Here is a 25138-nt window from a genome sequence, read left to right as displayed (position 1 = left end):
CCGGGAAAAAAAAATCAAATGACATATTTATAAATAAAAAATAATTATGAATAAAAATTATATATATATATTCTTAGCGAATGTAAAAGTAAGCCTGAAAAATAAAATACGATAAAAAACTATATGATTAACTTTAAATTTTAGACAAAAATTTAAATATCAGTTTATAAACATTAGCAAAAAATAAAAAGACGAGAGCGAAACGTCTCGATCGTTTATATGCACCGCTACCACTCTACCAGTAGCACAGTCCACAACACTGTGCAAGAAGCCATAGCCACCGTCGACTGAGCTCCAGTACCAGTCTAGCCCTCAGCACGCCAGTGGCCAAGCACGCCATGACCGATCGATCTCGACTCCATTGCGTGCATGGATCGACGAGACGGACGATCCGTCCATCGGCCAGAGCGAGCGGACAGGTAGTTGGCGCGCGCGCTCGTTTTTAAATGGCGACGGCGACGTGAGGCGATCGACCACGTCGCCCTCGCCGTCGATGCGGGCGGCCAGCTACCGCGCGCGCAAGCTCGACCGACCGATCCGGTGCTCTATATCTGCACGCGCATGACCGCGTGACCCAACCCACTCGCGTTTGTGAGCTAGTTAGCTGCGTGGGAATGGCGTCGCGGCGGGAGGAGGAGGAGGAGGTGAAGGCGAAGAAGGCGGCGGCGGCGGCGATGGGGCACCCGGTGCTGCGGAGGGTGAGGCGGGCGAGGTACACGCACGGGCTCGGGGCGGCGCAGATGGAGGCGCTCCGGGCCATGTGCGGCGCGCTCGTCCCGGCGCTGCCGGTGGAGCAGGACGGCGCCCGCGGCGGCGACGCCGACCTGGAGCGGTTCTACCTCGCCTCCGCCGCCGAGTCCGCTGTCGCCGACGAGGTGATGAGCACATCGATCGATTCACACGTGCTACTATATATACACAACTATACATGTTGGAATTAATGACACTGACGATCTCGTATATATATATTTCACAAATTGTACGTGTATATTTATTTCAGAGATGTGATGTTCAACTCATCAATTGTGAGGAACTGAGCAGCATATGATTTTGAAATTTTTGAAAGCTCACATGTTGATTTGCTGGTTAACTGCAACGTCAGACACATTTCATATATACTTAGCATGATCTTCTAATCTTGATAAGCATAGTTTTCTCGTGTTAATCATGATAGCTACACTAACCAACCATCCCAACTTCTTCAGCGAAAAGAAACCTCACAGAATAGGGCCGTGAAACATTTGTACATTTCATCACTCCCAAACTATATATTCAAGTCAACTCTCTCATATATAATTGTCTCCTAAACTTCTTTATTAAAATCCCTTTAATTTTTTCTCTACGTGTTCAGATAACATAGATAATAGGGCTGACTCCGGTGCATTTACTGGTAGTAGGATTTAATCCATGTCGTTGATCTATTTTTATCGGACAGCTGTAACTAGATTATACTACCAACAATATTAGGTGGAGTAGAAATTGAAAAAGGTAATATCGTCATTTTTATGATATTTATTGCAAAAAAATAAAAATTAGAAAATACTGCTAATTAAATAATTAATAAAGTATAAAAATACTCTTTTTCTACTGATAGTATAATACTACTAATAAAATACACCAAAGAGTTGCCCCATAGATAATACACAACAGGTTGGGTTGTTTAACTTTTTTTATGTTTATTTTCACTTGCAAGAAAAGGTCGCTGAGCTCACCATGAGACGGTGCGTCTGGGAGGCAGGGCTGCTGGTGAGGGTCGTGCTGTGGATGTTGGCCACGAGGATCGGCACGCTGGCGCTGTGCGGCCGGCCGTGCGTCGCCGTCTCCGGCGCCGGCGGCGGGTTCCCCTACGTGCGGCGGTTCGCCGACATGCCGGTGGAGCGGCGGGAGGAGGTTCTGCGGCGGTGGAACACGACGCGGTGGCTCTTCCCGCTCAAGATCACCTTCGCCCTCGTCAAGATCCTCTGCCAATTCGTATTTTACACCGCGGTAAATGCACTAAAACCGTAATGGTAGTTTGAAGTTACTCAGAGGAAAAAAAATGAATTTTGATTATTTCACAGAACTATAACAATATTTAAAAAGTTTATCATAAAATTGTTTTTTATTCCCCGTGTGTATGAAATGTAGGCACGAATCATATAATCACATATATATTTCATATGTGTATGACAGGTGAGCATAATATCAGACATATAAGAATGACTTTTTGGCTTTGTAAATGAAAAAATTGTAAATAAAAGTTATATATATATGTTCTTAGCGATCTAAAAACACTTTTTGGCTTTGTAAATAAAAAATAATTTGTGAAAATTTTATATATATATTCTTAGTGATCTAAAAGCCAAGACTAAAAAATAAATTATAATAAAAAAATCAACTCTAAATTTAAGGTTAAAATTTTTAAATTTTAGCTTATAAATATAAGTAGAAACGAAATGACGAGGGTGACAAACTTGTAGCTTTCTAATAACATAATATGGTGTTGTTACCATTCTCTAAATATTTAGCTAAAGTTGTAATATATCGATAATTTTGATAAAATAGTTTAGCTATTTGAAATTTACTTATTTTGATCTGGTTTAATTGGATAATCATAAAAACTTACTAATTTATCAAGCTCTAAATGTCTGTCATCTTGATAAGTTAACACTGGAAATATTTTTTTCCATATCGTTTCAACGACTATAATTTTTTTTGGTTGGCGAAAAAATGGCCATTATGAAAATTGTAAAAAAATATGAAAGAATACATATATGCACATAATTTGAAGGTATTTTAGGCAACTGAAAATTTTTACATTTTCAGTCACCTAAAATTGGTAAGCCTACTGCGATGCACAATTTTGATTGATCATAACTATACTTATAACTATAATGTTCTATATGGTTTTAATTCATTTTTAATTTGGGTTCGAATAGTTTTGTAAATTCTTATGGGTGGTAAGTTTATTTCTTCTAAGTTTCCAAAGCTTGTACTTTACAACAATTTATGATTTAACCCTTTATATAAAGAGGGAATTTGTTTGAAGTAATGAAGGGTTGATCATGAGAAACATTGGACATCCAAGGGGATGAGAAGTGACTTTTTCCCTCCAATTTTGAATTTTTGAACGATTTAACCAAACTTTGACGAACACGCAGATGGACGAGAACTCGGAGAACCCATGTTGGAATGCGATTGGATACAGCGTCCCAGCGGCGGAGGAAGAGCCCCCGAAAGAACCAGCAGAAGAAGCGCCGGCGCCGGCGCCGGCGGCCCGGCCTCTGGACAATGGCGTCGTGGAGACCAAGCAGCTGGACGACAACACCCTGCTCAGGTCGCTAGCGGAGAAGGGCCTCGCGGTGAAGACGAGCGCGTCGAACGCGCACCACACGGTGCTGTGCGACGTCGTCGTTGTCGGCTCCGGCTGCGGCGGCGGCGTGGCCGCGGCGGTGCTCGCGTCAGCAGGGTACAAGGTCGTCGTCGTGGAGAAGGGGGAGTACTTCACCGCGAAGGATTACAGCTCGCTGGAGGGCCCCTCCATGGAGCGCCTGTACGAGCAGGGCGGCGTGTTCAGCACGTCGAACGTGACGACCACCATCTTCGCCGGCTCGACGGTCGGCGGCGGCTCGGCGGTGAACTGGTCGGCGAGCATCCGCACGCCGGCGGACGTGTTGCAGGAGTGGTCGCGCGACCATGGGCTGCCGGTGTTCGGGGGCCCCCGATACGTGCAGGCCATGGACGCCGTGTGCGCTCGGCTCGCCGTCACCGGCCGGTGCCGGGAGGAGGGGTTCCAGAACAAGGTCGTTCGCCGCGGCTGCGAGGCGCTCGGCCTCCGCGTCGAGGCCGTGCCGCGGAACTCGTCGGAGGGGCACTTCTGCGGGAGCTGCAACCTCGGGTGCCCCACCGGCGAGAAGCGCGGCACCGACACCACATGGCTCGTCGACGCCGTCGAGCGCGGCGCCGTCATCCTGACCGGGTGCAAGGCCGAACGGTTCATCCTCGAGAGGAACACCGGCGTCGGCCGGGGCAAGAACGTCCGGCGCCGGAAGTGCGTCGGCCTGGTGGCGACGTGCATGAGCGAGGGCGTCACGAAGAAGCTGCGCATCGAGGCGAAGGTGTCGATCTCGGCGTGCGGCGCGCTCATGACGCCGCCGCTGCTGCGCAACAGCGGGCTGAGGAACCGGCACATCGGCCGGAACCTGCACCTCCACCCGGTGGCCATGGCGTGGGGCTACTTCCCGGAGAACACGCCGGAGTCGCCGCTCGCCGGCAAGTCCTACGAGGGCGGCATCATCACCAGCATGCACCGCGTCACGGAGCGCACCATCGTCGAGACGCCGGCGCTGGGGCCTGGCGCCTTCGCCGCCCTGATGCCCTGGGAGTCCGGCCGCGACATGAAGGAGCGGATGCGCCGGTACGCGCGCACCGCGCACGCGATCGTCCTCGTCCGCGACCGCGCCGCGGGCACCGTCGGCGGCGAGGGCCGGGTCCGCTTCACACCGCTTCGCGAGGACGCCGAGGAGCTCCGGAACGGCCTGCAGCGCGCCCTGCGCATCCTGGTGGCCGCCGGCGCCGCCGAGGTGGGCACGAACCGCAGCGACGGGCTCCGTCTCCGGTGCAAGGGCGCGCGCGACGAGGACCTGGAGGCGTTCCTCGACGAGGTGACCGTCGAGAAGGGGCCCATGCACCCGGGCTCCGACAAGTGGGCGCTCGTCAGCTCGGCGCACCAGATGGGCAGCTGCCGGATGGGGAAGAGCCAACGCGACGGCGCCGTCGACGCCGCCGGCGAGAGCTGGGAGGCGGAGGGCCTCTACGTCTGCGACGGCAGCCTCCTCCCGACGGCCGTCGGCGTGAACCCGATGATCACCATCGAGTCCGTCGCGTACTGCGTCTCCAAGGGCATCGCCGACTCGCTCGCGCGCTGACGTACGACTCCACGCTGCCGCTGTGGTGCGGTGACGTGTGCATCGCCATCGATGTGTCCACGAATCCTCCAGATTGTTATGCTTAACTGCTCTACTTGATTAGCTCTTCTTCCATGTTAGTTGATAACTGCTTAACGAATGAATAAACAGGTTTGCTCTTTATCAATCGCTTGAGAATGTTTAATATATCGATCGGAATTTTTTTCCATTAGATTTACTTGAAAATTTGTTCTTATCGCCTACGTGTTGTGCTAATTTGTTTGGTTTCTTTTTACCGTTCGATTTCAATCCAACGTCTCACAATATCTAATCTATTGATGGAGATTCAGTTTTTCGTGAATAAATCACGGTTGGTGACATGGTGATTCTAATAATCAAGAAAAAAATTACAAAAAGAAACATCCCAAAATTTCACCTTGAGGTTTTAAGAGTTCCCTTGTAAGACGATTTGTTATCAATACTATCTCTTAATTCACTTTGGTTTAAGATTCCTCCTAGTGCTGTTGCTCATCTGTTCTAGTGGACATACTAGTACGTCAAGAGGAGCTGTGAGTGTTCATAGCAGCTAGGCCCGATCGAGATCACTGAAAGGTAGGATGTTGCAAACTTGCAATAGTCTTATTGGGTTTGAATGTCAGCCAGTTTCTCTAGCATATTCAAGGTGTGTAGGTGAGCTCGATGTGACATGGTGCCTGGTGCCGCCAAATAAGACGATACTTCCTCCGTCCTAAAATAAATCAATTTTTTCAGTTCTTAGATACAATATTTAACTTTTTGTCTTATCTAAAAAAATTACGATTAATAATTCTATTTTTATTAGATGATAAAACGTAAATAGTACTTTATGTATGACTAACTTTTTTAAAATTTTTTAAAAAGTTTTCAAATAAGATGGATAGTCAAATGCTTGATAAAAAAACGAAAAGTTAGTTTTTTGTGGGACCGAGGGAGTATGTTAGAGGCCATAGGGGCAGAGGGATAGATACAATCAAGTATATATAGTATGTTTCTATCTTATCTAACTTGTATAAAATCATGTCGACAAGAAATATAATATTGCAAGATTTTCTAGCATTGTCTAAATTTATTCATTGATAAATGCATATAATTTATATATGTGTCTAGATTCATCAACATCTATATAAATATAAATCTAGTTAATGCTAAAAAATCTTACATTGTGAAACGGGGAGTCACTCGTATAGCGTGAAAAAGAACCACGAAACACTAACAAGTGGCAAATAGGGGAATCCAAAAACAAGTTAAACTATTATTAGGTATTCGTAATAAATCATACTAGGATCTTAAACCACTCACTCAAAGTGATGTTTATAGTGGTCGTTGTAATTTTCCGAAAGTCAAATGTAATAGTATGAAGCTGCTAATTAGTGATTACTCAGAAAGGCTATAGCGAACATTCGCGCGGAGGGTTTCTGCACGAATGCTCGTTATTTTTTTTTATTTTGCGTATCACTCATTTTCTTTTTTGAAAAGTTTATACAGGTAAAGTTATACCATCAATGTTTATACATATGTCAATAAACGTTTATACATATGAAATTTACATATTTAACTCTAATTCAAACTAGGATTAAAATTTTTAATTTTAAATCCATGTTTTTATATATCTATATTAAAAATGTATATACACAAACTTTATATACTTGACCTTTATACATGTAAAATTTATATAGTTAAAGTTTACGGTGTAAAATTTATATGTCTAAAGTTTATATATATTAGTGAAAAAAAGTCTAGATTACCCCTGGAATTTGACATCCTCGTTAATCCACCTCTAATCTTTAAAACCGTCTAAAAACATCCTAAACTTTACGCAACCATTCAACAAACCCTCTGGGCGGTTTTGCTCAGCCAAAAAACTGCTCTCGCCCTCTCCGCCCGCTCGCATTCCCGCTCACGAAAACGACGAGCTGGGCGCCGGCTGCCGCGTCCAGCACCGCCTCCTACCCAGGCTGCGTCCAGCGTCGCCTCCACGCTGGGCGTCGCCTCCCTTCCATGTCGGGCGCGGCCTCCGCCTCCCCTCCAGTCCGGGCGCGGCCTTCACCTCCACGCGGGGCTCCGCCTCCCCTCCGGCTGGGCTTCACCTCCACGGGCGCTGCTGCCTTCTTCACGCCAGGGGCCGCTGCCGCATCCAAGCCAGGCGCTGCCTCCACTTCGTGGGACAAGGTGAGGCCACTCAAATTCCTTCCCCATGATTTTTTTAGCAGTGGGTGAAAGATTTGCATCTGTAGCATTGTATGGTGGTTTGACTGCATAGTGTTTGGCTGTGTAGCATTCTTAGTTCAAAAATGCATTTTATGATTGAACATGTGAACGAGTTTGATGTTCGTTATAATTGATCAATGTGTTGTTTGTGTCGTAGGATGGACAATAGTGATACTCTTGCTGTTCAGTTCCATTTAGGGGGTAAATTGAACAAAACCACCCCAAAACCACCTAGGGGTAAATTAAACCACCAAAAACCACCCAGGGGTAAATTAAACGTTGCATAAAAGTTTAATGGGTTATTTAGACCATTTTAAAGCTTAGGATGTGGATTAACCAGGTGACAAACCTTAGGGGGTGATGTAGACTTTTTTCTATGTTAGTTAAATAAAGTGTTACCTATTAAGCTATCTGTGCAAACGTTTGCTAGATAAACTTATCCGTGATTACTCCATTCTGTTTTTTTATTTTATTGACTTTTGAAGCTACGTATAACCACTCGTTTTATTAAAAAAATTCATGATTATCATTTATTTTGTTATAATTATTTTATTAGTAAATAAATCATAAGTATGACATATATTTTTACATATTTTTTAAAAAATTAAATAATATGTATGCATGGTTAAACATGTCTAAAAGTTAATGGCGTCGAAAATAAGAAAATTGGAAGGATTATAAAAGTAGTGGGCATTTAAAGTCAAGTGGTACTCCGGTAAAAACAAATTCTGACAAATGAAAGTGTCGACCAATGGCGTCCGTGCGGCCCCACATTCATGTTGGGCCGGAAGGGGATTAGGGGCCTCGCTTTACGGCCCACAGAAACGGGGCCTTCATCGTGTGGGCTTACGGTGGGCCAGAAGCAGGGCCCACCATTTGCCGCACGTGCCGCTACGGGAACCGACTTCTGCAGCGCACGGTCGGTGCACCGACCATCCACCGCCTCCGCCTCCGCCGCCGCCCTCCGACCTCCATTTATGCCGTCACCGTCGCGCCGAAAGATGGACGATTTCTTCCACGCCGCGACATTGCCACCGCACTCGGGAGGTCGTCCACGCGCCTTCTCTCGGTTCTCGCCGCTAGCTCAACGAACGCCGGTGAGTACGGACGCGCGTCGGCCATGGCGCCGTCGAGTGACGCCGGGAGCGTCGCCGTGTCCCGACGCCGCGTGTTCGCTCCGTCTCCCGACGCCGGGGGAGAGGAAAGGTTGGAGGCCTCCAAGAACTCGCGGCGCCGCTTGGAGGCGAGTCCGGCGGTGGTCGACGCGCTGCCGACGTCCTGCAGGTGGCGGCCGACGATGACCCGCCGCGTGCGGTGCCCGCCGCTCCCCGTCGACGGTGGGTCCGCCGCCGGCGCCGCGCCCGTGGGCGACGCTCGAGAGGAAGCGACGATCGCGTACATCGAGGCGCACGGGCACCGCAAGGACAAGCTGATGGCCTCGTCGGAGCGGCCGCGCCTCCGCGTCCGCGCCGACGCGCTCCGGTGCCTGACCGTGCCCCTGTCCCGGGATGGCCCGGAGAGGCAGATCACCGGGGTTCTCCTAGACGCGGCCCTCGAGCTGCTCCGCCGCCGGCAAGCCGGCCGGCGCCGGAACGGCCGCCGCGTGCTACTCGAGTCCGTCGAGGAGCAGGACTGGCTGGAATACGTGAGCTCCCTCCCACCAAGAACGACGGCCGAGCAGGACGCCGCGGACATGCCGGCCACGGCGGCCAAGTACCTCGACCACGACATGGTGTTCTTCCCGGTGAACCACCAATCCCACTTCTTCGTGGCGGCGCTCGACCTCGCCGCCGGCGAGTACCAGATCCTGGACTCCTCGAACCACGGGCGACGCTTCGGCCTTCCGTTCTACCGCGCCGCCATGTCCAAGATCCGCGACGGCGTCGCGCGGTGCATGTCGGCGGCCGGTCGCGTGGGCGCCGCCGGATACGGGCTGCGGCTGGTGGCCGGCCTCCCGCCGCAGACCGACGACTCGTCGTGCGGGCTCTTCGCGATCAAGTTCATGGAGCTCTGGGACGGGGAGAAGCTGGCGCGGGGCTTCGCCATGGGCGACGTGCACGCGCTCCGGAGGAAGCTCGCCGAGGAGCTCGTCTTCTGGGAGCTGAACGAGATGGAGGAGGTGAAGGCCGAGATCGAGTCGATGGCGAGGCAAAGGAAGCTGATGAGTTCATCTTCTCCTGTACAAATTTGAGGCAAATCGTGTGAAATTCGCCCAAATTTGGATTTAGAAGTACAGTTGCAACGGTTGATTTCGTAAATCGCAACATGTCCAGGTTAACCACGTTTTAGAGGTATAAAAATGCTGCAACAAATGCTATTGTATTCATGAATGTGTAATACACTTGATGAAATGTTGTAAAGTTTCCTCTTTTTCATGGAAACGAACTTTTCTTTTATTCTGTTATACTTATATATACATGTTTTTGTGAATTTTTCGCCACTGTCATCTCACTTTGCTTATGCTGATTACAAGCATAGAGACTTACAGGTGAAAATAAAAAAAATTGATATTAGGAAAAGATCTAATGTCAGTTAAATAGGTAGAAGTAAGGCTTCAAACCTAGACTCACTATCTTGTGAAATCTGGTTGGCCCCCTTTGGGTCAACCCGGCAAAAAAAGACTTCCAGGTGAAAATTAAAACTCTAGGTAAAACTTATATAAGTTCTTAGCAATTTAAAAACAAATACCAAAAACAAACTAAAATAACAATGTAACAAAATTAACTATAAAGCTAAGCTTTGAAGTTTAAATTTTTATTTGGGGCTTATAAACCGAAGACTTGATAGGGGGGTACTTTGAAAGTGCGGTGCAGTTTCAGAGCCAGAAACACACGGTTGTGAAAACGCAAAAATAGAAAAAAAAAAAGGAATAAAATGCCATGTGCACTAGACTTCTATAGGAATTAAAAACATAAAAAAGTTCAAAACCATCGTTTGATTAATACACTGAAGAAACACAAGAGTCTTTGGTCACGAGAAAAAGAAAACATGAGGTAGGATTTTATGTTTATTTACCCTCAAAATATTTATATGGTCGTCCAATTGATATTAATTTTAAGGGGCAATTGTATAACTGGCCTACTTTAGAGTCTATGGAGTTAGTCTCTTTTTTTACTTTGTAGATTTAGCCCCGCTTTTCATAAATAAAACTCATATTTGGCCTTAATCCGTTAAGTGTTAAGTAAGAAAAAAATGAACGTTTTTATCCTTGCACATTTGATCCTGTTTTTTATATTATATGCATATTTGGTTATGTTTTTATATATATGTGTACTTTAATAAATACTTGTAATACTTAACTTGTATTTAATAGATTTAAGTCGGTTTTGATTGATATTTGAGTGAAGTTTGATAAATTTGACTAAAATTTAAAATACATTCGATTTCAGTACAATGGCACGTCGCGGCGGGTGGCAGTGTACATTGCCAAGAACGACGGCAAGCACGTCGCCTCATTCTCCACCGTGTTCAAGACTAACCTCTTCCGCTCTAACCTGAACAAGACGGTGAAAGGTGAGGCGCTCGCGTTCGTCGTCGCGTCGAGCAACGGCGAGCCGCCGCTCCGCAGCCACGGCGGGTTCCTCGGCCTCCGCCTCCACCGACGGCAACCCCACCAACGGGTTCGTGGCCATGGAGCTGGACACCGTGAAGCAGCCCTACGACATCGACGACAACCACGTCGGCCTCGACATCAACGGCGTCCGCTCCGCCGCCGCCGCCCCCCTCGCCCCCTACGGCATCCAGCTCGCGCCCAGCAACACCACCACCGACGACGGCATCTGCTTTGTCTGCGTTCAGTACAATGGTTGTACATTGCCAAGAACGCCGCCGCGAGGCCTGGTCGCGCGCGCTAGTTTGCCGCCGCGCCGCCGCGAGCCCTGGCCGCGCGCGCTGGCTGGCCGTTGCGCCCTAGCCGCCGCGCGCTGGGGTCGCCGCCCCGTTCCCTCGCGTTGGCTGGCCGCCGCACCGCCGCTCGCCCTGGCCGCTGCCGCGCCGCGCTAGCCTGCTCGCCGCCACCCAGTTCCCTCGCGCTGGTCGCCGCGCGCCCTTGCCGCCGGAGCGCCGCCGCCATTCAACCAGCATTCTAACCGGGAGGGAGGGGGCAGAGAGAGGGGCATTGTTGTCATTTCACGTGTTTTTCTTTTTATTCTATTTTTTCTATTCACACTACTCTTCTATTTTAAAAAACAGGACTAAATCTGCAAAATAAAAAAAACATGACTAAATCCATAATTAGACTCTAAATTAGGCCAGTTATGCAATTGTTCCTAATTTCAAAGGAAATGGTATAATGCAATCTTTTTCTTCAAATTTCTTATAGAAAATTTTTATATAACATTAAAAATCCTTCAAACATTGTATAAATCAAAGTTGATGGGGGGCTTGAGTAGGAGTGGTAATGGGTCAAGGCCTTTGGGTTATTTCACGATCCTATTTAATTCTTAAGAATCTTTAGCTCAAAACTCTATATAATTTTATTTTTCAACCCATTTTAAATTCGATCCTTAATTTTTATAGGTAAAATAGTTAGTCCTACTGTCACACCCCTAGCCTGAGAGCAAATGGGCCTGGTGTAGTTGATGCAAAAGAGTTCAATTTCATACGATACCCTTCCAGACTTGTTTCTTCCATTCAGGACCAAACAGCAAATTGAATAATTGGTCCTTTTGTTGTTGGTGCACTATGGTATGTGCTTTTGTGTCATCTGTCACTGATATTGCGTGATTATAAATCAACAAGATGCAAAGTGGTTACCATTAATTGATGCCTTCTAGAGGTTTAACTTTTTCAGGTTCTTTCTGTCATAAAAGAGTGGTTTCTATGCTTTACAGATCAACTGAATGGCGGTTTTGAGTCATGAATTCGTAATCTCCTTTTGGAGGCACACGCTGCTAATAAGCCAACTGCTGAGAGCTTTACCCTGAACCGGATTTAAATCAACGAATTTGAATAACTTTCTCCAACTAAAACTGGCTACCAAATTGAGTACATTTGATACAGTGGTAGTGAAACGGAAATCTTACAGAGAACGAGCTTTACTGTTCAGCTACATTTTTATTTATCTATAAACAAGTCCACAAATGTTTTACAATTGTTATTTTTCTTTCAAGCCAAAATTTTGAGAGATTATTCGTAGTTAAAGTTTGAACAAATCTAAATGCTAAATATTTATAATCAGTCTTGATTAGGTACGATCACTATTTTCACTGCATCATACTCCTAATATAAGCAGGAAATGCATATTTTAATAGAAATGGGCTTTGGAATTATGAATGCATTTTCTTTGTACTTATTTATTACCTGGCTATATTTACCTATTTTTCACTCTGCTGTATTCCTTTTTCTAAAGGAGCAGAGGAGACATCAATGTGATAAAGGTGTAAGAGGTGCTTATCATTTCCCAAGGCTCTTTTAGAATGCAGCAATTTTAATATTTTATTGAATTTCCATATGAGACAGTTCAATTCGTTTAAGCCCTCTTCGGTTTAGAGAAATTTCACAGGAATTTTAGAGGAATCGAACTGTTTCCTCTAAAATTCTTATAAAATTCCTGTGATCTGAAGAAGCTCTTAAAACTTTCATCTTTCATAGAATTTCTCCAAACCGAATATAGCCTGAATTTAATTGTATCGTATTGTTCTTTAACTTAAATTTTCTTTCGTCCCATCACCTAAGCTTATCATTACTTGCATTATACTAAATAAAACCTTAAATTCATAGCTACTCCAATGGTACAAAGGAATCAATTACATACTATGCTAGTATATATTCTAGGCCCATTCCATATCTATTTTTTTGCTCCCTCTTTTACTGAGCCCGCTGCACGGTTAAGCAAGCCTTCTCCTTGCAAAAATTTAAACTTTTAATCTTAAATTTATAGTTGATTTTATAGTTTTTTTATTGTGGTTTATTTTTCAATCTTTGCTTTTGCTTTTAGATTATTAAAAACACGTATATAAAAAATTATTCATAATTATTTTTCTTTCACAAATATATCATTTAACTTCCCCAAATCAACTCTAAATTTAAAGTTAAAACTTCAATTTTTTGATGTATAAGTATAAGTGAAAGCGAAAAAATAAGGTGACAGTTTCTACTTTACAAAGGAGAGGAGGATATTGCACCGTGACGGTGAATACAAGAAAATCAAACAAAATTTACTGAAAATTTAAATTTATTTTTAACTCCATAGCTACAAATTTAAAGTTTTTTCAACTCAATAGATTTACTGAGACCATTAACACTACAACAAAAGAACCAATGGTATTTGTATTACAAAACCTTTAGGGATGATCGTTTGGTTTCTAGGGAAAAGTTACAAAACATATTTATAAATAATATATATATATATATAGTTTTTAGTGATCTAAAACTACAACCAAAAACTCTAAAATCAACTCCAAATAATTAAAAATTCAAAAGCTAAATTATAATCATACTTGGAGAAGCGAAAGATGGGGCCGGTAGTTTGTGTTTGGAATTTCAATACACAACACTGGACCAAATGAAGACCGTCGCAGAGTTTGATTTCAGTTTAGAGAAATTTCATGAGAATTCATAATCAGTTTCATTAGACACATAATCCGAGCTGTTTACTCGAAACCCAAAGCTCGCCATGGCTAACAACTGCTGCCACCTTCCAAGTCCCCAACTCGAAACCCAAAACCGGCGAGCCGCCGGCGCGGCGAGCCGGCGGCCGGCGGCTGCTAGTGCCACTCCAAGCCTCCGAGCGTGATGGACCCCATCCCCTCCCACATGTCGTCGGTCCACCCCACCTCCTCGCCGTCGACCCCCTCCATCTCGCCGTGCCACCACCCGCCGCCGCTCGCGTCTGAAACCAAACCACCCCGCCGTTCAAATCTCCGTCAGAGCTAGCGAGAGAGAGAGAGAGAAAGAGAGAGGTTACAGTGGTTGTAGAGAGGTTGGTCGCCGCCCTCGCCGCGGCCGGGGGGTCCCGCGCGCCGCGGTCGCCTCCTCGCCGCGGGCCTCGGCTTCGGGTCGTCGCCGAGCACCACCACGCGCTTGGCGCCGCCGCTCCGCTCGCCGTCGGCGTCTGTGGGGGGAAACCGATCTTGCGAGTTACGCGAATGAGAGATGGCATGGAGATTCGAGGGCGGGGGGCGCGCACCGAGGAGGGTCTTCCGCTTCTTCTTCTCGCAGCGATCCCCTGCTGCAATCTCCTCGATCTCCAGCCGGACGCCGCCATCGCCGTCACCCGCGACCTCCGCGACGCCGGCACTGGCGGAGGCGGCCTCTGCTCTCGGCTGCGGGACCGAGCTATTGAACCGCTTGAACAACGCCGCGGCGATCAGAGCGGTCCCGCCGCTGGCCTCGCCGCCCCCGCTCTTCCCCGACGAGGAGGAGCCCACCGACGAGAACGCGCTCGCCTTCTCCTGCCAGATTCGGAGGCATTCCCCGCTTTGAGTAACAGCACAAGCAATGGAAGGGGAAGCCGGAAACATCGGATTGGTTTATTCGATTGGTACCTTGACGATCGCCTTGGTAGTGACTCTGATAACCTCCCGCCTCGGTGGTTGCGGCGGCGACATCGGCTCCTCCTTCTCCGGCGGCGGCGGCGGCGAGATAGGCCTCACTTCCTCATCGGCGACGCTGAACGATGAAAGGACAAAAGTAAGAACCGAAACACAGCTCCAACAAATGCAGAAAAAAATTGGAAGAGATGAATCTGAATTTGATGTGGTTTCCTTCTTCTCTCATTACCTAGATTTGAAGAGGAAAGATTGGAGGGTGGTCTGACCGCCGGCCGATCGGATTCTGCTTGGGTAATTCTTCTTCTGCTGCTTCCTCGCTCTATCACCTTTCATTTCCCCCAATTTTCGCTCTCCTTCCCAAATCTGAGAGCTAGGCTTTAGCGGAAGAGGATGCGATGAGTAAATGGCCACATAGAAATGGTTGGCGCCAAATTGTTTCAAAATTCACCATCTCCCGCCAAAGTTTTGGGTATTGCTCATTAGTTACTAGTCCAGTAGCTACAGTGCTACACAAACACAGTGAACACGCAATCTATTTTTCATCCAAGTAGGAAATTTGCAGCAGTACAAGGAAGTGTTGCGGTGCTAGATTTATCATTGTCCGTCTACTTTTGAGCTTTGATTCAGGAGCTTGCGGTACATCCAGAAGGTGAACATCAGCTGCGCCATGGAGACGAACAGGAGGACGGCAACCAGCACCGGGCTGATGCTCCACTTGCTACTGGAGCCATGCTTTCTATGGCGTCGGCGACGGTGCGAAGCCATCCTGCGGTAGTGCTGCATCGTACTGACGAACCGGGCTTTGAGGGTGTCGGTGTCGGTGTCGGCCCAGATGGCGGTGTACACCTTTGGTGGTGGTTGATGTGCGTCGCTGGCCTTGACGCTGATGATTACTGGGGTTTTGTCATCAGTAAGACCATCATTAGCTGATGCCTTTGCTGAGAATCTGTTTTTCAGGTTAGCTTCTAATTTCTTGGATGCTGTACTGTTATCAATGGCATGAGACTTAGAGCTGATTGGCGGTGATGAAGAAGGAGCAATTTTGTCGATTGTTTTAGTAGAAGGCCATTTGAACGATTCAGCTGAACAGTTGTTGCTTACTTTCTTGGTGATTATGTTCGCCAGTTTCTTGATGGATGTGTCTGCACCATCACCTGGATCAGCAGTCTGTTGCTTGCAGGCCAAAGTTTTGGCAACAACGCTTGCTTTAGATTCTTCAAGATTTAAGTTGGCTGGCAAACTTGTGTTGTTGCTATCTGTTTCATCACGATTGTCACTGATAGAAGTACAGGTATCGTCAACAAAATCTGGTAACTGTGGCTCACCGTGGTGTAAACTGGAATGCAAATCTTGAGCAGTTTCAGTAACAGGTACTGTTTGTGAACCTTGATGGTTGGCACCAGCAGATTTCGTTGGTACTTCTTTGCCTGGTGTATGTTCTGGTATTGAATCATCATTTTTTATTGCAGTAACAGAAGCAGTGATCTTATTTACTTTGTCAGGATGACTCTCCGTGATTGTTGTAGATGGACAATTAGCAACTGTCAGAGTATCAGCATCAGCAGCAGCATCCTTTTCCTTCTTGCTTATTTTTTGCCTGGAACAAGCCAAACTATCAGGTGACTTATTCTCATTACTCTTTGTTACTTTCATAGGTATGTGTTTGACTGTTTCAGGAAGGCTTTTATCATCAGTAGGAGCATCCCTTTTCACCTTGGATCCCGCTTTATCATTATCAACATGAGTATCAATACGATGAAGTTTCTCTGGTACTGTGTCAGATTTAGTTGTATCAACAGGAACCAGAACTTCTGGATCTGCACCTTCCTCGTCCTCATCCTCTTCAGGGACTTCTTCCAGCTTCGGCAATCGGTGGCTAGTGGGTCTTGTCATGAACCTCTCAAAATTCATATCCGGCGCATTGTCTTCGCTCCTGGCAGTTTCTGTCTGCATTGATATTTGGTCGAAGAAGCCATTTCTTTCTGAAGTACTGGTACCTGGAGATGAAACCGGTCCATCTTCTTGATAAATTTTTCTTCTGTCCATTGATATATCGTCAACTTCACCAGAATCTGCTACACACTCTTCTGCATCAAGGCTCTCTAGAATGCTCGCACTGCCCTCAAAGAAGTTGAGGTTCTTGGAATAGTATATATAACTAGAGTCGTTCGAGTATCCATGGACTTGTACAATGTCCTTGATGATAGGCCAGTCCGGACCATCAACCAAGCACCTCTTCAACAGGTTAGTCGTGCTCATGAATTCCAGTGAGGAAAGCTTCGGTGCATGTGTCTCAATCCATCTTGGCATCTCCTGCAATTCATGATCGAAAATGTGCAGCTCTTGCAGCTTGTTGATGTTCTCCACAGTCTCCAGCGACGGGCAATGGCATATGTCAAGATCTTCAAGGGAAGGCAAGTTACATACCCTCTTCAGATTGGGGGTGTTCCAAATGCTCAATTCCCTCACTGCAGCAATGTTCTCAACAGCCTCAAGGCTCTCCATGTCCACTATGCGCAGCTCAGTCATGGATGTCACATGTCTGAGGCCATCAGGTAAACATCGCAGCTTGGGGCAACTCTCAAGCTGCATAGCCTGCAGACATGGCAATGCTCCTGCCTCGATGCTCGTCCATGTCTCCAGATTATGCAGCCCTTGGAAGTGCAGGTCCTCCAGCTTTGGAAATGGTACCTTATGGGAGTGGTCTGTGTCCATGAACTGAGCATCAATATCCTTTAGAGCTGAAGAATCGGCAATGCACAAAGATCTCAACTCTGGCAGACAACCTAACGGGGGAAAAGATTGGCAGAAGTTGCATCCAGTTATATTTAGACGGATGAGATTCGGCAGACAGATCGATGACAGCCATGTTGGAAACTTTGTCCCAAAATAGTTTACAATCTTCAGCGACTCGAGGCATCGTGGTGGTTTCAGCTCTCGGAAGATATCCTCGATGTTTCGAACCGCAGTCGGTATCTGGAACGTCTTGACAGTGCCACTGCAGGACAGTTCAAGCTCTCTGAGTCCTGTCTTGACAAGGAGAGCCACTTCAGCTGCCTCAGAGTGACTGGTGGCCTTCTCAAGCTTCTTTACATGGAGTGTCCTTAGCTGGGTCAAGTTCTTGAGCTCATCCAGAGGCCACCCGCTCCTGTCATTTGTGCCGCGCTCCTCTTTGCTCGCCACGGTGAAGCACCGGATCGATGTGAGGCTCCTCAGATGGCCAATCCTGAATGCCGCGTCGCTGATCACAGTGTCTGTCAGGTCAAGGTCTCTGAGCCCTTTCAGATGCTCTATGCCTTTTGGCAGAACATGCAATGCCTTGCACTGTCTTAGCAGCAAGAACTTGAGGCTCCACAGGTTGCCAATGGTCTCTGGAAGCGCCTTGATCCTTGTGTTGGACAAGTTCAGGAACCTCAGGTATAACAGATTCCCCAAGGTCTCTGGAATGACCTCCATTGCAGTTTCGGTGAGGTCCAGGACTTTCAGATGAAGCAGCCTTGTGAAGATGTTGCTCTCAATTGTCAGTGGATTTCTCTGCAGCAGCAGCGTTCTTACTCCCTCCAGCTTCAGAACTTCCTCCGGTATTGCACCCAGGTGGTTTCTCGGGAGCGAGACGTGCCGTGGCGCGAAGGAGGCGTCGCCGTCGCCGTCGTCGGGCGGCCGCTGCGCATCGCCGGTGAAGTTCTCGCCGCGGGAGAGCGCCTGCGCCATGGAGCGCAGCATGTCGTGCATCGTGCACCGCTCGACGCAGCCGTGCCGGTCAGCCTCCGCCGGCTGGAGCAGGTTCCTTCCGATGAGCTCGTCGTAGTAGTCGTCGGCGACCTCCTCGACGGCGGCGTCTCCCCTGATCTGCACGAAGCCCTCGGCGATCCACTGCTGCACCAGCGACCTCCTGTCGACGGCGAAGTCCGAGAGGAAGAGCGAGCAGTACAGGAAGCACTGCTTCAGGTGGCACGGCATGTCGTCGTAGCAGAGGTACAGCGGCTTCATGGCGTCGTCGGGGAGCCCCTTCACCGACCATGCCGGGCTCGCGGCGACCTCCGCCCACTCCTCGGCGATCGCCTCCCGCGTCCGCAGCACGCCGGCGACCGCCTTGATCGCCAGGGGGACGCCGCCGCACTTGCCGACGATCCTCCGGCCGGCGGCCTCCAGCGCCGCGCCGCCCTCGCCGTCGCCGTCGGCCACGCACGCCGCCACGCGGAGCAGCGCCCAGCCGTCGTCCTCGCCGAGCCTGCTCACGCGGTGTACGTGGCCGGCGCCGACGTCCCGGGCGATGCTGGCGGTGAGCGCGGTGACCAGCACCCTGCTGCCGCGGCCGCCGCGGTCGAGCAGCCGCCGCACCAGCTCCTCCCACTCGCCGCCGTTCCTCACCTCGTCGAGCACGAGCAGGAACCTCTTGCTCGCCACCAGGCGGGCCAGCATTGCCTCCAGGTCGGCGGCGGTTTCGGTGCCCGTCGTCACGGCGCCGTCGCCGCCGTCGATGGCCTCGACGACCTGCGAGAGCAGGGCGGCCTCTCGCTCGCCGGCGTCGACGTAGCACCTGGAGACGTGCACCCATGCCCTTGTCTGGAACCTCCGCTTCACCCTCTCGCTGTCGAACACCACCCTCGCCAGCGTGGTCTTGCCAATGCCGTCGGGGCCATAGATGGCCACGACGCCGGCGCCGGCGCCGCCGCCGTCCAGACGCGTCAGCCGGCGCATGAGGCGGCGCGCGTCTTCCTCCATTGCTGCGCCGACGATGTCGATGTCGGTGGGTTCGGACTTCCGGTGTCTCAGAACTCTCCGTGCATCGGCGGTGTGATCGGCGGCGACGGATGGATGGAGCTGGAGCTGCAGCTGCCGCTGCTCCTTGAGGATGGCCTTCAGCTTCTGGCTCACGTTCTTGAGCTCGGCGGCGATGTCGCGGCGGGGCTCGCCGACGTCGCAGCAGGTGGACAGCAGCCACGGAAGTGCCTTTCTCGCCGGAGAACAACACGAAACCGAGATTAGCCGCCTTCGCCACCATGGGCGTCCTTGCTTCCGTCAAAAACCCAAGGCTAAAGTGGACTCACCTGATGGTGCTGCTGCTGCTGCTGCTGAAGCTGCTCCCGGCTCCTCAGCCGGCGCGCCATGGCCCTGCACCGGTCAACGGCGACGTCCGCCTCGTACGCCGCGGCGCGCACCCCGGCGAGCCACCGCGCCGCGGCGTCGCTCCCGCGCGCCACCCGCGACTCCGCGTCGCGCACCGCCGCGCCCACCTTCTCCAGCCTCGCCGCCAGCTTCCTCGCCTCCGCCTCCACGCCCAGCTGCCGCGCCACCTCCCCCTTCACCACGCTCCGCCACTGCGCCGCGGTGTCTGGCACGAACGCGCCGAGCACCACGGCCATGGCCGCCGCCGCCGCAGTTACCGAACGCGGCGCCGATGGATCAAATGGCGATTCCGATTATCCGCAGCCGCCGTTGTCGCCGGTACGATCGACCGGTCTTTTGGAAGACGACGACGAGAGGATCAGGCCGCGAGGTCAGCCGAAAATAGTGATAAAAATAAATAAACACACATAAGTTAGAATGTAATTACGTCGCTGGCCTCGCGTCATCACACATGTGCCGTGGTTAGGTCTAAATCAATCGAGTAATTAATAAATTAATGTGGGATAAGGGAGCAATGCATTAGGAAAATTATCTCGATAGTAACACGTACATTTGGCAGTATTAATTTCTTGAAATGGCTCTCATATTTTCGCTTATGCTTATACTTATGAGCCAAAAATTGAATTTTTAGTCTTAAATTGGAGGTGATTTGGGGCTTTTATCCTAGTAGTTTATTTTTACTTATATTTATACTTATAAGTCAAGAATTCACAATTTTCAATTTTAAATTAGAGTTGATTTGGGTTTTTTTATAGTAGTTTATTTTTCAAAAAGAACTTTTAAATAAAAAACACATATATAATAGTTTTATTCACATATTATTTTTGGCTTGAAAATATGTTGTTTCGTTTATTTGTGGAATATAAGCGAGAAGATGTGCACCAAGTAAACATGTATACTGTAATGTTTCGTACAGTAGTTTTGTTCTTCTTGGGGTGACTGTGTGAGGCCTCCTGTTCCTTTTTTTTATAAAGAAAATATTCGTTGTAATTGAAATATTGTGGGTCTCTAGATGGAAATGTGCGTTGTATTTAGAATTGCTCTCTGAATTGCTGCGAGAATAAGTATGCAATATTTCTTTATTGGGAAGGTATGCGTCTGAACTGGAACAGGTGTATTTTATGGTTGGAGATTTCGAGCAGGTTGCATTTGGAAATAATCTTCGAAATAACATGCATATTTTAAGCAAAGAAATTAGCTGCATTGGTATAGGGACGTAGTATTATACGCATAAATACAGGTGTAGCTCACGGTTGAATATTTGTTCTAGCACGTTACATTAAATAGAGATGGGAGTAGCTATTTGTCAGCGACCAGTGTGCTGTTCGGTAGGAAGGAATTTTATAATTGCTTATTGCGAGATGACAAATATAGGTTTCTTTATCAACTACTAATTGATTCCATTGAAATTGATTAAGTAGTTGCAACAAGACGCGTAGTCCGAATCAACTGTGTGCATCGCCTTGACTATTCATCTTATTTAATCTTTTAATAAAAATATATAAAACTATATATATGCATAAAAATATATTTAACCATGAATAAAATGATATAAAAATAATTAATAATTATGTAATATTTTTAATAAGACGAATAATCAAACGTATATAAAAAAAGTAACTACATCGAATATTTACAGACGGAAGGAATAGATTACTACTGCTCCGTCCCAGAAAAAAAGGATTTCTGGGTTTCGTAGGTTAAGCGTTTGACCATCCGTCTTATTTAAAAAATTTATTTAAAAATTAAAAAAATAGTCACATGTAAAGTACTATTTATGTTTTATCATAAGGTAACCATAAAAACATTAATCATAAAAGAATTTTCAAATAAGACGAAGGGTCAAAAATTCTAAAAAAACATAAAAATTCATTTATTTTGGGACGGAGATGGTAGTCATGATATGAGATTCCGTACTTGTCATGAAAATTGAACCAATACGCCAAAAGAAAGATGATGTCCTGGAGCTAGCAGGTTGCTATTGGCATTGCAAAGTACAAGAGTTGACATCCGGAAAAGTCCCTAGTTCTCATTTGTGTACGGCTTCTCCCTGCCACGATCATCACGAACATCATACTTTGACCAATATAAAACATTGAAAAAATACTGCTACCTCCGTTTTAACATAAAAGTATTTTTAAGATTATTTAGCATAGACTAATTTTTAAAAAAACATTTTAGTCACTTCAATTGTTTATTTTTAAACTTTAAATTGATTAAGTTTTCTATCGAAACATCCGATTGGCTCTGAAGTCATTTAAATGATCGAGATAGTTATAGTCTAAATAGAAATATTTATATTATGATATAAATATTTCAGACAGATGAAGTACTTACGAGAAGCAAGTAATTTTCATGAAAACAACGCTCCCATCATCTAACTCTAGTGGGACAAAAAAATTAGAACAAAGGTATGCGTGGGTAGAGTGAAAAAGTTGCGGTAATTATTGGCCAACCGTTTCAGTTTGTGAAGTTCATTGGTTGGACAATACGAAAACGAAAACTGTGAAAAATACGATACCACAAACGAAAATAGTTTGAGTGGTTAATTAACCATTTGTTTCGATACTATATTATGCCGATAATTACAATTTGTATAATACAGAAAGCAACTGTTTTCATACGCTCCGAAGGCTGGGGAGCTCCATCTCCATATACCACCAACTTGCCTAAAACATACCACCGAGGCATAGTTGAGCACGGCATGTTTTGGCCTGTCTCGTTTTCCGTTATCAAGTGTTTCAAACGGTTAAAGATAAGTAATTCGTAAAAGATTTCTATCGAGAAGTTGCATTAAAAATGAAGTAAAAATAGTTTTATATCTTTAATAATTAAAAATTAATTAATCATATACTAATGTTTTATTTCATTTTACGTGAGCTTCTTCGGCCGTGTTCATTTGGAAGGCTTTAAGTTAACTTATCCCGGTGCGGAAAACATAGTAATAGATTAGTACATGATTAATTAATTATTAAAAAATATAAAATATATTAATATGATTTTTTGAAATAATTTTTTTATAGAAATTTTTTTTAAAAAATACACCGTTTAATAGTTCGGAAAGCGTGCACGCGGAAAACGATGGATTTAAGTTAACTAGTGGGGGAGTCCTCCTCTTCCTTCTCTCAAACTCGGTACAAGTGGTAAAATATGGTATGATTTCTAATGATTCACTCATTTCGTTTGTCTCACTTATGACATTATTATGATTTTAAGACCTATTGTTTAGGAAAAAGCTATACGACGGAATATTGTTCATTGATTTGGGACGAGATATGATGGAGGCATTGTGATCAATGACCGGAGGCAGGTGATGGTGTTCAGCACATCGCTAAGTTGAGAGACACTCTCATTTTTTTTAGAATAATTGTTTGGAATAATAAATAATTATTGCATGCATGAATGGTCTCTGAAAATATTGAAATGGCATGCTGATTTTGCTAATGGTGTGGGAGGCGGTGCACTGCTCGGTGCAGCTTCAGCCGCCGAGATGGATGACGGTGCCGGCGAAGCAAGAGCGCAGGGAGGAGACATGGCTTGATGGTGCAATGAGACCCTTGCCACAGCTCATCTTTCTTCCCTCTATCTCGCCTATTTTGTTGTTCTCGTCTACAATCAACACTGGGTTTGTATCAGATAGTACCCAACGAGAATTAACACTGTACCGATGAGTATTGGATTATACTTGATGCTTACGGATTCAACTTGGTACCAAATGGCATCGGACGGTACCTAGCGGTTTTAGATTGTACTTAATGAATATTAAATGGTACCTATATCATATATAATACCAAGACGGTACCAGATATGATACCTATCTAGGCCATGTTCACCCCTAGACGGTAAGATAACTTAATTCCCTCGTTTTTCTCGCGCATGCTTTCCAAACTGCTAATGGTGTATTTTTTTGCAAATATGTTCTATAGGAAATTTGTTTTAAAAATCATATTAATATATTTGATATTTTTAATAATTAATTATGTATTAATCTATTACTATGTTTTTCGCGCCGGGTAAGTTAACTTATTACCCCCTTACCCGTACGCGGTCCCGCTATCACTTATTTGTTAGATTTATGTCATACTCCCAATGTCCCATAATGTAAAACAATTTAATTATGCATATATTCATCTATTGATCAAGGTGTAACATTTGTATATACAAGTCTAGATGATAGTGTGAAACGGAGGTAGTGTTTAAGTAGCCATGCTAAATTATTAGGTAAATATGTAATGTTATAGTTCATGGTATTCAACCTAAATTATAAATTTTGTACCGATATCACCGTACTTCCAATGGAATAGTTCCGTCTCTAATATAGTTTCCATTTTCGTATTATTCTTTTTATTCCATCCCCACCATAATAATAATAATAAGTTGTATGGAAATGTTTTACCCTGCGCCTTACTGGGCCAACACCAGCAACCTCCTCCTCCCGTGTGAGTGAGATTTTTTTGAACGGATTATACTACATAAGCGGATTCCTAAATTTTACCCCATATCATGGGATAAGTAAGCAGTTTTTTTTAGTTGTATCGACCCAGTCGCTCACTAATTGATCTTTACGGTGTTTTCTCTAGCAATTTGAGAACTTTATCCATAGAGTAGTATAGGCCAAACTTTCTTTCTTCCTATTTTGATTCTCGTGAAGTGTCCTTTCTTCCTACAGCTGATAGGGCAAATCGTTATTTTTACGATCCCTATGTAGAAAGCCTTTTTTCTAGTAAATACTAGAGAATTTGATCCTTTCTTTTTTTTCTTTCTATAGTGGAGATAGTCGCACGTAATGACAGATCACGGCCATATTATTAAAAGCTTGTGGTAAGAAGGGGTTTCGTTCTAGTGCCCGGAAATAATATTCCAAAGCCTTTGTATGCTCTCCATTGCTTGTGTGTATAAGGCCTATGTTATAGAGTATATAACTTCGATCATAGGGATCAATTTCTAGTCGCGTAGCTTCATAATAATTCTGCAAAGCTTCCGCATAATTTCCTTCGGATTGAGCCAACATCCGTTACGGTCGTTCATTCTATTCAAAAAATCTCCGTTCCAAAACCGTACATGAGGTTTTCATGAGTTTAGGATTTTACATGCATTTCTAGCATTCCGGTTAAGGGATGAAAAACAGACTTATGTAAAGTTTAGGGACTTTGAGTGGACTTTTTCCGAGTGGTGAGATTGGCGAGAGAAACGAGGGCCAGGCCTCAAATGGGCCGCCCTCGTTGCTCGTGGAATGCCGACAGGTGGGCCGCGCAAGGCCCATCCCGCTGCCTCGTGGGCCAGTCAACCGGCGACGTACTCATCCCGTCACTCCGTCTCCTCTCCCGTGTCCTCTGCCTGCGCCGTCGCGTCTCCCGCTGCGACCACCGCATCTCGACCGGA

The 25138-nt window shown here is 46.3% G+C and overlaps 2 protein-coding genes across 2 annotated transcripts; one reads left to right on the top strand and one right to left on the bottom strand.

Moving 5' to 3' along the window:
* Positions 1–525: 525 nt before the first annotated feature.
* LOC102715244 (long-chain-alcohol oxidase FAO1-like) lies at positions 526–5074 on the top strand. Its single transcript, XM_040527974.1, has 3 exons — positions 526–875; positions 1699–1986; positions 3141–5074. Exons 1-3 carry the CDS (start codon positions 615–617, stop codon positions 4905–4907), a joined length of 2316 nt encoding a protein of 771 aa, XP_040383908.1. The 5' UTR covers positions 526–614; the 3' UTR covers positions 4908–5074.
* Positions 5075–13850: 8776 nt separating this feature from the next.
* On the bottom strand, positions 13851–19648 carry LOC102714681 (the record flags this gene model as incomplete). Its single annotated transcript, XM_040528201.1, has 6 exons — positions 13851–13965; positions 14041–14187; positions 14263–14527; positions 14621–14744; positions 14856–18568; positions 18968–19648. Coding segments are annotated over 2 exons (4029 nt in total), but the record flags the coding sequence as incomplete, so codon positions are not given.
* Positions 19649–25138: the final 5490 nt, after the last annotated feature.

Source organism: Oryza brachyantha, chromosome 10 (genome assembly GCF_000231095.2).
Source record: "Oryza brachyantha chromosome 10, ObraRS2, whole genome shotgun sequence".
Classification (NCBI taxonomy): domain Eukaryota; kingdom Viridiplantae; phylum Streptophyta; class Magnoliopsida; order Poales; family Poaceae; genus Oryza; species Oryza brachyantha.
The sequence above is the reverse complement of the archived record's forward strand: the minus strand, read 5'-3'. Positions and strand labels throughout refer to the sequence as shown.